This window comes from Crocodylus siamensis, chromosome 1 (genome assembly GCF_052110815.1).
Source record: "Crocodylus siamensis isolate JL-2025a chromosome 1, ASM5211081v1, whole genome shotgun sequence".
Classification (NCBI taxonomy): Eukaryota; Metazoa; Chordata; order Crocodylia; family Crocodylidae; genus Crocodylus; species Crocodylus siamensis.
The window spans coordinates 406178286-406189992 of NC_143395.1; the positions used below are offsets into that span (position 1 = coordinate 406178286).

Consider the following 11707-nt stretch of genomic DNA (forward strand, 5'->3'; position numbering starts at 1 on the left):
TGGTTACAATAAAAGAGAGATCCCCTCCGCTTCTCCAAGGGTGCTGCAGAAGTCAGTCTGTAATTTGGCTAATACAAAAATTACTACACCAGCTGGCTTCTCTCCTGCACAACTTTCCTCAACCAGCCTTAACAGTATCTCAACTGCAGAGCTGTCGAACATGTACGATGAAAGGTCACAGGTCAATAAAGAACATAATAACATGCTGCAATGCTTAGGTGCCGTGATGCACAAAGTATCATAAACATCTAGAAACTAGGAAAGAAAATGCCCTTGGTGTCTTAGATTCAATAAATGTAACACATTCGCATGTCAAGGCTCCTAGTCTCCTTTGACCTCTATTAGTCTAATCACTGACTTTAAAGCAGTTATTAGCAGTTATCTAAGAGGAAAATAAGAATCATTAACTCTTCTGTTATAAAATTATCATCTGTGCTTTGAACTCATTGGGCCAAATTTTTCCTATTATTTCAGGAGAGTTACCGTATGGAAAAGTGCGTTTCTCTACTGTATTAAGCTCATATTAGTTAAACATGAAATGTGACCTATGACTCTTACTTTAAAAAAGCAATCATCCCACGAAGGCTATAATTATGAGTGCTCTTTGAGCAACCAACTCTGCAGGGAAAAAAAGCCAATTTTACTTTATGCAGTGGGTATTCAGGAAAGCAGGCTGAAAGGAAATAAATGAAGAATAAGCATCAAAGTGTTTGATACATCTGTGCTGTATTTGAATGTCCTTAAAAACAAGTAAAAGTAAAATGGGACTGTAGTTACAACCCCAGGTATGGTACAAGTACAAGCATGTCTGCATTGAAGTTACTTTTCTTTATTCACTGTGATACATTCAAACAGAAGTGCTCCTGAAAACAGCTATAAAGTAATCTAAAATAAAAAGGCAGAAGTCTGTCAAATACATACAGTAATTATTCATATTTTAAAGCATTAGTAACTGCTTGTATCCAAGTGCACCAAAAACCCACCTCTGGGTCCCACGGTTTTGAACACTGCACTTAACAGAAACCTGCTCTAGCAAAACTGGTGTTTAGGACTAGAGTTAAGGCCTTCCAAAGAATAAAGCACCATCAGCCATGTGTTTGCTGACACCAGAATAATTACTAACTTGAAAAAGATAAGGTTTAACTGAAATAAAATTTTCCTACAAAGCACAGGAGAAACCTACCTAGACTCATTCTTGCTCAGCTCAGGCACTTCACACTAGAGGGCTGCTCTTTGCACATGTAACATCTGTGCAACACATAACTTGGGGAGCTATAGAGGTTGGCAGGAGATGGGTGCAATGGAATCTAGACTACGAGACAGCGTCTACCTTCCTGTTTAAAGAAGTAGCTATGTGCTGCCATAATACCTGCCTAGAAACGTGGCACAATCAACCTGAGAAACACTTTGTGTCCAAAGTTTTTTGATTTATCCACATTTTTGGCTGGATTTTCCCAATTTCTAAAAATGTAGCTTTTGTTTTAATTATGACCCTGTTCTTGTAAAAGGCACTAATGTCCGTAAGAAACACCAGCCATCATTTAGCTCCAGTATAGCTGCTGACCTACTGAATTTCATGGGTCAAGAACTAATTGTAACATGTAGTTTTCAAAGGAAACTGCCCCAAATAGTGCAAGAAATCAGAGGTTTAGATGCTGTGTAAGTTACACCACTAAACTGAGATGGCAGATATACATACCAACCTCAGTAACAATACCTTTACCCACATAGCTATGGAAACAGATATAAGGACACAGATCAAGGGATGGAATGAAATGACATCCTCATCCTCTCTCCTTTTCCCAACCTTACAACTAATAATATAAGTGGCCAGCAAGACAAAAGATGTTTCTCCTTCCCTCCCAAAGAGCTTGCATTGCTGGAGGGGACACTAATGTGAGAAACCTCCCATGATTAAAGATCTAGTTAAGTTACAATAGGAAATAAAACTTTACCCCAAGACCTTCTACACCGGGTATTTCTAAGGTTCCTGGTGGATTGAAAACTCAGGCCCAGATGCTGTAAAGATTTAATCACATTCATAACTGCTTATACAAGGAGAAATCAATGGGGCTGCTCACGTGACTACATGTTATGTACATCCTTATTATATCTTTGTAGGACTGTGTGCTATGTTTTTGATGTTGCTAATAAAGCCTCAAATCACTCAAGCAGAAATGTAAAACCTCATTGCTTTATTTACCCTTTATGCTCTTCGCAAGGTGCTCAACTTCCACTATATAAGAACTGCCCTTCTCACAAACTAATAAAACACTGCAATGTTTGGGTTGCAAGCACCAGAGGAAGGGGATGGACCCTGAGCACCAGCCCCAAAATTGTATTTGCATTTAAAATTTTAGATCAAAGCATTTCTGTTAACCTTGGGATTCATTACAACAAACGTATGCATGAGATAGTCAACAGCATCCCTTTTGTCTACTTTTCTGGACACAGGTTAGATTTTGTATTACCACTTCCCAAATTAAGCAAATTGCTAGAACTACAAAGTAAGCAGCTTCACCTCCCTCTTCCCTCCCCCCACTTTTTTTCCCCCCTTCCACATTTTCTAACCACAACTCTCATCACGCAATCGCCTTCCAAAGTGGTTTGACTCATGTCATCAAACACATCCTGGTGTTTCAGAACAGACTCGCACACATTTGCAACAGAGTCGGTAGCTTTTCCTCAGAAAGGTAATTAAGACCTGTAAGTGCTGTGCTTTCCGGGAGGTTTACGGTCTCTATCCCTCCCTACAGTCAAGGTAGTTGCCTTTGATCCAGTAACAGATCTGTGCATATTTGAGGGGCGTGATGCGAACAGCCACATTGAAATCCTGTGGGGTGCCGTTCATGTCCACCCACTGATGGCCTGAAAATATCCCAATAATTTTACGCTCCCATTTATGATGTTGTCTCTTCCACATCCTCACATATACCCCAGACCCACTCGCACCTGGCTGGGCATCGCACTGCTGATACAAGAGGTCGTAGGTTTCATCTTTGACATCACAGAATCGGTAAACCAGATTTCCTGGCCGATCATTGTCATAACCAGAGAAATGAATCCTCCCTCCAGGCAAGTGTCTAGCTGGTGGGCTCACACCTATCTTCATAAATTTTCTTTTGTGAGGCTTCTTGAGCTCCAGCAGGGCATAATCATAATCCATGCCAATATCATTGGCATTTCCTTTGATCCATCCTTTGGGGACATGTGTCCGTTTCACACGGATCCACTGGAATTTCATTTTCTCAGGCATTTTGGAACTGGTGATATTAGCACCTCTGCTGCCATCTTTTAGTTTGGGTTTCAGGAAGCCCACCCTCAGTTTTTGGGCTCCTTTGACATAACTTTTGCCATCGTGGATGCAGTGAGCTGCGGTAAGGACGTGCTTTTCTGCCACCAGGGTTCCTGTGCAGCCTGTGGACAGCTTCACCGATGTGGAGAATGGGTAATTTAACAAGAAGTCTTTCCCAAAAATGCTGAACCTACTGTCATAGCCATAGATCTGCCTCTTTGTTCGAGATCTACTTTGCGACCCATCACTACTGCTGCTGAGAATGTAAATGCCTACTTCAGTTTCCGTAAGACTACCGTTGGAAAACAAGGTCTCATAGGACAGGTAATCCTTCACTTCTTCGTAAGTCGGCAGCCGGGAACGCTTGTGGCACTCGGGCCCACAAGGTGATACTACTTCCAGTTTGGCTTCTGCATCAAACCGGGGTTTGTCCAAATTAAGAGTTGACTGAGGCAGGACGACTGGCACTTTGTAGGCTGGCCAGGTAGGCTTCCAGCGAGAACTGGAGGACACGACAGCCTTAACAGTGCAGAGAAGGAAGATCAAAGTTGGAACTTGTGCCATGATGAAGATGAATCTGGAAGAAGGAAAAAAAATATATATGTAAAACTCTACTTACTATGGAAAACAGGTAAGATTCATTCACCACTGCAAACAAGAGTTTGCTCACCAAACACACACATTAGCATTGCTCTGAAAAGTTTCTCTCTTTTTCGGGTCAAGGTCCTGGTCCCACTGAAGTCAGAGGAAAAATTCCTGAGTGACATGTCAGAGAAAGTAACAGTCCCACAGAGTGCACCACAACTCAGCAAAAGCATGAACTTGGGGATACTTATGTGAATGCCCTGAATGTCAAGTAATTCAATTAAAAATAAAAAAGTGATGTTGTGTATAGAAAACAGTTTCACATCAGACATCCAAGATCACACAGATGCTTTACAAAAATGGTGCCTGCCCAAAAGCCACTTAAGGCAGCTCTGCAGAAAAGGACCTGGGGGTTACAGTGGACAATTGGCTAAATATGAGCCAACAGCGTGCCTTTTTTGCAAAGAAGGCTCAAGGCATACTGGGCAGCATTGGTAGGTATACTGCCAGCAGATTCTTCCCCTCCATTCAGCAGGGGTGAGGCCACATCTGGAGCAGTGTGTCCAGTTTTGGGCCTCTCACTCCAGAAAGGATGTGGACAAATTGGAGAGAGTCCAGCAGAGAGCAACAAAAATGGTGAGGGGCTGGGGCACGCGACTTACTGAGGGAACTGGTCTTATTCAGTCTAGCGAAGGGGAGACTGAGAGGGGACTTAATAGCAGGGCTATGTGAGGCTTTGGACAGAGCTTCAGATCCAGAGAAGCTTTGGACGCTTCGGGGGCGGAAGCAGCACGTCTGGGTCGAAGCGCCACCTCGTTCGGCTTCCCGAAGCGCTTCGGAGCCGCCTCGGAGATCCGGCCATAGGATATAATGGGGAAACAATAAAATATCTATAACTTTGTTGTTTTTTGTCCGATTTGGATGAAATTTTCAGGGATGGCAGATTCGGTAAAGGGATGAAGCCTGCCAAGTTTCAAGAAGATTGATGCAGGGGCTTGGGGGGAACAGCACCCCAAATTCCTGAAAGCAAAACTCACGTCACATCTAGGCGTTACAACATAGCGGGGTGAACACTGCAGGGCTGGTAGCTCGTACTGAGGCCACAAAGCCTGGCAAGTGTCAAGAAGATCGGTGCAGGGGTTTGGGGGGAACTGCCAAGCAAAACTGCAGACAGGCAAAACTGGTGCCATGGGTGCTGTGGGACTGACTGTGTGTGTCCTGGGGCGGAGGGGAGACAGGGCTGCAGGCCCGGCTGCTGAGCTGCTGTGTTCCCAGTTACGGCTCAATCAATCATGATTCATTCAGAGACTTGGGGACCAGCTCAATACACAGGACCTTGCTACTACATAACGACGTAACGAGCATCAATTAGCACCTACAAACCAGGCTAAGGAGAGGAAAGACTCAATACAGGCAATCAACTGCCCCAGGACAGACACCGTCTTGGTATGAGTTTTGCCTGTCAGCAGCTAGGGGTGCAGGGCCCCAGACCCCCCCACACCGATCTCCTCCACAGCTGGCAGGCATCACAGCAGGGGCCACCATCCCTGCAGCTGTCACCCCGCTGTGCCTTAGCGCACAGTGTCACCCATGGCACCAGTTTTGCTTGTCTACAGCTTGAGGGGCAGTTCTCCCCAACCCCCTGCACCGATCTTCTTGAAACGTGGCGGATTTCATGCTCTCAGCAGAGGCTACCATCTTGGAAAATTTCATCCACATCGGACAAAACACAACAAAGTTATAGATATTTCATTGACTCCCCATTATACCCTACGGCCAGATCTCCGAGGCGGCTCGAGGCAGAAACCCGGTCGGATCGCGGCCATCCAAAGCGGCCGGCTCCAAAGCCGGATCGGATCGCTGCCAACTCGCGCAGGCCTACTTAATAGCAGCCTTCAACTACCTGAAGGGGGCTTCAAAAGAGGTGGCAGATGACAGAACAAGGAGCAATGATCTCAAGTTGCAGCACGGGAAGTGCAGGTTAGAGATTAAGAAAACCTTTCTTACTAGGAGGGTAGGAAAGCACTGGAGCAGGTTCCCCAGAGAGGTGGTGGAAGCTCCATCCTTGGAGGTTGTTATGACCCAGCTACACAAAGTCTTTGCTGGGATGATCTAGTTAGGGAAGGTCCTGCTTTGAACAAGGGAAGGGACCTCCTGAGGTCCTTTTCAACCCTAATTTTCTGTGATTCTATGAAGAGTCACATTGCTGGCAACTGGGATTTTCATAGTTCCAAATATCCTTGGGTTACAGGATATTAGCTGTACATTGTAACAGCTACTGTAGGATGACATTAGCTCCGATGCCTAAGTTTAGAAACTTAAAGCCCAATTTGGCCATGCACCTGCAAAATCAATCTCTTTCAGAGGTCCTGAGTATCAGCAGCTTCTCACTGAAGTCAATAGAAACTGCAAGCATTAAGCATCTTTGGAAATATAAATAGGCTATTAGCATAGAAATGTATCCAGAAGCTTCAAGTCTTGCTAAAAACAGTTATTTTTTTACTCTAGAAACCTCTCGCTCTGCTGCTAGAGTCTCTCCACTTCCTTACGACCTGGGTTAAAGATGCATCAAACTGAGGAATGGACAAACGCCGGGAAAATTATGTGACCTTAACAGGAGCATGAATCTGCAGCACTGGCATTCTGGAGGTTTATTCCCCTGGTTGTAGAAGGTAGAGGAAAGCTTTGCTCTGCCCCATAAGCTTCCACAATGCAGGTGAGAACTGCACATGAGAGAGGGCAGTGGAGAGAGTTTATAGGCAGGATTCGGAGTTAACACACTGCCTCCTTCCACAGCCAATTAAAGGCATTAAACACAAACTAACCTCCTCCCAGCACAGAAGGGAAAATGATACTGTGAATATGTTGACAAACCGCAGGCAGAGGGCTTCGAGCAGCACAGAACAGCATGCACTAGGACGGAGTCAGGGAAGTGCGTAACTTTAGTTTATTTGAAAATTAGCCATACAGCTGAATCGCTGTGGGAGCTGCTGTTCCCTATGCAAGGAGACGGGCAGGCAGGTTCAACTGCATACAAGGATTATTCAAACAAAACTGCACAATTATGTTGAGCTGACACATATTTAAGCCCTGCTGAGGTTATACTGATAACGCTACATGATCATTCCTGAAATACCTCAAGCAAACAAACGACATGAGACTGTGCAGAAGGTGATCACAGCTAGCTAAAAACAAGAGAGCAAATTATTCTTCTTAACTCCTTCCAGCGCAATTCTCTGTTTCTAAGCTGTGCTGGGGAATAGCCCATGAACTATGGATGAAGGTACATACATGAACAACAGTGTGAAGGTGTCTGATTCTAGTATTATGGCTGGGTACTTTTATGATGATTTACCTACGGTTGGGCATTTTATTTATCTTAAGGGAGGCTAAGACAAAGGTAGGCAGAGTTCACCCGAGTGATGTAAACAGGCACAGAAATCTTCCGGTTTCCTACCATTCCCCTCCCCAAAATAGTCCATTATACCTGTAGATTTTAGAAGTGATGGCCAGGGACGGAGCATAAGTGACACTACACACAGCTACAGACAGGTGCTTAGATTTCCAGAAGGGACAGGTGTGTGTGTGTGGCAACATTTCTTGGTGCCAAACATGATTCGCATCAAAAGGTGCCAGTGCTGAGCTCCTGCCCTTTGAAACATGATGATGACGAAGAGGACACAATTTCTGGTGAAGAGGACTCAATATGGAAATGCTTAGTGGTTTCTCCGGTGGGAACAGAAAACAGATGTCATCAGGATCAGACGATGCTTAATGCAGTGGTTCTCGACCTTTTTATACACAAGACACCCCTTAGGCTTGACCCACTCTTCAGAAAATGCCAACTCTTCCCTTTCACTCATTTTTCGACGACAGAAAAATAATACAGCAGTTGTTCTGTTGCAAAAAACTACGAAAGACCACAACAGCTCAAAATGTTTCTAATACTGTGGATTCCTATTTGAAATCCCCCATGTTTCAGGGATGGATTTGGTAGCCATGTTGGTCTGAGACAAAAAAGAAATGCAAAACTCTGTGCAAAATGAAGTTTATTTTCTATCTGTGGGGCCTTTTTGCCATCTTTGATTTTCCCTGAGCCTGTGGCACACGTGCCTGAAAGACTGCAGAAAAAGATATTTGTTGTGTGCGATTTCTAAGTTGGTCGAATAAAAGGTATCGTCTCTGAACCAAAAGTTCTTGAGTTTTGCGTTTCCATCTGAAATCCCTGGGTTCATCTTGCGAATCATGTTGCACCTAACGGCGCTAACATTGCGTAGTGCCCCTGAAAGGATCTCAAGGCACCCCAGGGTGCCATAGGACACCAGTTGAGAATCACCAACTTAATGAACATATCCCATTTCTGAAATGGTACACTGCTGTGCTTCTTTTCTCTCTCACACAGACCTTTGCATCAACGGGACGGTTCCTCCTATAAACCACTACTTGCACAAAGCTGTTTCCCGTCTGCCTGTAAATACAGTTGCAGGCAGTAGAGGGCAGCCCCCCAGCGAGGAGAACAACTCGATGCCTGTTGCAACTCGTCCCCTAGAAAACTTTGCAAAAGTATGGATCACATCTGTGTGGCTCTCCGCTCTTTGAAACCGGGCTTTACTCCAATGCACACCTTTGTATAAACCTATCTATAACCTTTCCCTGACATTTTAAGGCCTTAACGCTGTCCAATCACTGTGTAGATACACTGGATGTAAAGGTCACTTCATCAGCTACTGCTTTTTTATTGTCTCAGTTCTTATGAAAACATTAAAAATGCAATGGGGGGGGAAAAGAAAAAAGTTTCTGTCTTGGGTTAGAAGCCAAGCACCAATTACCGATCAGAGCACCATCATGAATCCGTGCAATTAATTATGTTTCCACATAACAACGTGTTATTGTTTCTTTGTAAATAAGCTTACTTTGGCATACAAGTACAACAAGTTCTGTATCACATCATTTCTGCATCATATCATATTCTGGAATATTTTTCTAACATTCTCCAAGGGGAAAAATGAGGTTATTTTTAAATTTTCCAGATGTTCCCAAATTCTGTGGCCCGCGGCATAATGCCACATATATTTTACGAGAGCCTATTACTGACCTTTTCATTTCTAGTTCTGAAGTAGACTAGTAGGTGAAATGTTCTGTACTACACTGGGTAGTAATTATGTTTCACTAATTATTTCATAAGTGACCCTGAAAGACATCTGAAGGTCAGAAGAACAGGGGGGAGGGGAAACCTTGTTTTTGAACAGTTTGTGTGAACTGACAGCAGATATATTATGATACGATTACACTGCCTTGCAATACAGACTGGTTATACTGTGGTAGCTATTGTTTCACTTTAATTTAAATCATGCCGTAAACATAACATACCTTGGACTGGATACAAAGCACTGCTTTGATGGGCAAGATAAAAAGTGGGTTGTACATTATTGTACTTGATAATGGAATTAAAATTGGTCTGGGAATGGAAACACTGACAGCTACCCTGGGGGTCAGCACACTGCTACAACGCTGCAGGCATACTTTCCTGCTGGAAAAGGCATTCATGCCTTGAAAAAATGTTGGTGAAAGAGAACTGCCTCGTTCAGAATGTGCATGAATCATATTCTGAAAAGCAAGTCATTTTTTGGAAGCCTGCAGTGTTTAGAGGGTGGTTCTTGCAATAGGCTATTACATGAAAATAAATCCTGGAGCCTACAGTGTGAAATCCTGTGCACAGACTAGTCTCCATTACATTTTGAAATGAAGGAAGTTTTTCCATAGTGCTGGAGGCCAGAATGATTAATGCGGCCAAAAAAAAAGGGCCCTACCTCAAACCAAATTACAGAGGTGCACCAAATTACTGCTACCGCTGTGCCAAAATACCTAAGCTGCTTTTCTTAGTCGCGGAACTTGTTAAAACACAGCCAGACTAACTGAGCCGTGCTTTAAGAAATAAGAGGCTCCAACTGCAATTGAATTCCAGCGTGTGCATGCTCCGTCAGTGACACTGAACACGCGCGAGCGGCCAAATAAAGTTGCGCTCACTCTATCCTTTCCCCGCTACTTGGAGGGCTGTAGGAAGAGATGCGATGGAAAACCTGAAACACATTTCGATCCTTTCAGGCCAGCGGTCTCTGCCAACACATACAGAAGCACAACGGGTATTCTGGCACGTGCTAGCACGGCAGACACACGCACAAAAACATAGATCACACTTGTATGTCTACCAGCGGGTCTGATTTCTTTCTCTGTCCATTGCTATTCAATAGTTTCCCTTTTCTTTGTAGGGTTTGTCATTGCATCCCGTGCAGTTATGCCATTCTTGTCTAAACAGGCAAGTTGCAAGGGAGGACACGAGTGATAACTGATAAGCAGCAACCACTGAGTCGTGTGACAGCAGTTACTCTACAACAGCGGTTCTCAAACTTTTTTTTTCCTTTGCGGACCGCTTCACCATTGCTGGGGGTCTCGGCGGACCACCGAATAAACTTTTCCCCCCCTCCTGTTCTACAAATCAAAGCACGCGACTCCTATTTTAATATCAGCAGTCTTACCTTCCTAACACCACGGACGTGCCTGGGTTTTGGGGCAAGGCTCTGGAAGTCGGGCGCAACGTTGGGCAGCTTTAGCCTTAGGTCACCCGTGTGCGGACCACCCCTCCCGGCCCCCCGGCGGAGACCCTCTGCTCCTCTTCCTGGACGCCGGGCTCCTGCCAACGCCCCCAGCCCCGGCAGCCGCTTCTCATACAGGGAACCTGCGTCTTCCTCCTTTTTTAAAAAATAAAATAGTGACCGGCACTGGAGGGCTGCAGTGTGGGGGCCCTCCGGCTACCTCCAGCGCCGCGGGGGTGTCACGGCGCCCGCGCGCAGCCTTTCCTCCGGAGATGCCCCAGGCCAGGCAGCCCTCGCAGGCCGGGTCCGGCCGCTGGCACTGCCCGCGTTTAGGCAGGTCGTAATCAGCAGCTGGAAACCCCCCCTCCACCCCGCAGCGAGTGCACGGGGTGCTGAGCACCGCACGGCCGCGCCAGCACTCACCCCGCCGGCTCCGCGCCGCCCCGCAGGTGCCGCCGGGCTGCAGCGCTCCGCCGCCGCCGCGCCCCCCCGCCCCCCGCCCCGGCCCGCCCTGCCCCGGCGGCGCAGGCGCCGCGTGAGCCCCCGCCGCTGGGGTGGGGCGCGGGGGGGCCCGGGGCACTCATGTGGCAGTGGCCCTTCCTCCCCCGCTCGCGCCCAGGGCAGCCGCCGCTCCCCTTGCGCGGGGCAAGCGGCTCCGGCCGCGCTGCAGCGCCGTGCCCGGCCCGCGCTGCCCCGGGCTTGCGGTCGCGGCTTGAGTCTGCCCCGGAGGTTTCATCACCGATGCAGGGGCATGACGGCGTTCCTGCAGTCAGGCCGTTGCATCGTGCGGTGTGCTGATCCGTGCATTCGGGCACTGCTGCGTGCATGCATCGCATCGTGTGATGTATCCTTGCATTCCCGCATTAATGCCGTCGCATCCTGTGATGTACTGATTAAGGCATTCATGTCAGTGTATTGTGTGATGTATACATGCATTCGTGTGTTTCATCGCGTGATGCATTGATTCCTGCATTCGTGCCATTGCATCCTGTGATGTATTACTGCATCCATGCATTACTGCATTGGCGTTGCATCGTGTGATGCATCCATGCATTCCTGCATTCGTGTAATTGCCTCGTGGGATGCATTGATTAATGCATTCATGTATTACTGTATTCATGTCATTGCATCATGTGATACATTCATGTCATTGCATCATGTGATGTATAAAGACATACAAAAAACCAGAACTCTTGGTTCCAAAATGATACCTATTATTAGACCAACTGGTATC

The 11707-nt window shown here is 46.2% G+C and overlaps 1 protein-coding gene across 2 annotated transcripts; it reads right to left on the reverse strand.

Moving 5' to 3' along the window:
• Positions 1-707: 707 nt before the first annotated feature.
• PRSS23 (serine protease 23) lies at positions 708-11169 on the reverse strand. 2 transcript variants are annotated; one of them, XM_090030612.1, is made up of 3 exons: positions 10897-11169; positions 10417-10629; positions 708-3872 (listed from the first exon to the last, which is right to left on the reverse strand). In XM_090030612.1, the coding sequence occupies exon 3, from the start codon at positions 3857-3859 to the stop codon at positions 2741-2743; it is 1119 nt and encodes a 372-aa protein (XP_089886738.1). In that variant the 5' UTR covers positions 3860-3872; positions 10417-10629; positions 10897-11169; the 3' UTR covers positions 708-2740. The 2 variants fall into 2 exon arrangements, with proteins under 2 accessions (XP_089886738.1, XP_089886737.1); XM_090030611.1 differs by lacking the exon at positions 10897-11169 and having other exon boundaries at positions 10417-10890.
• Between the last annotated feature and the right edge of the window lie 538 nt (positions 11170-11707).

Coding starts and splice junctions, on each gene's coding strand:
- PRSS23 (XM_090030612.1), bottom strand. CDS start 3,859: ATGGCACAAGTTCCAACTTTGATCTTCCTTCTCTGCACTGTTAAGGCT.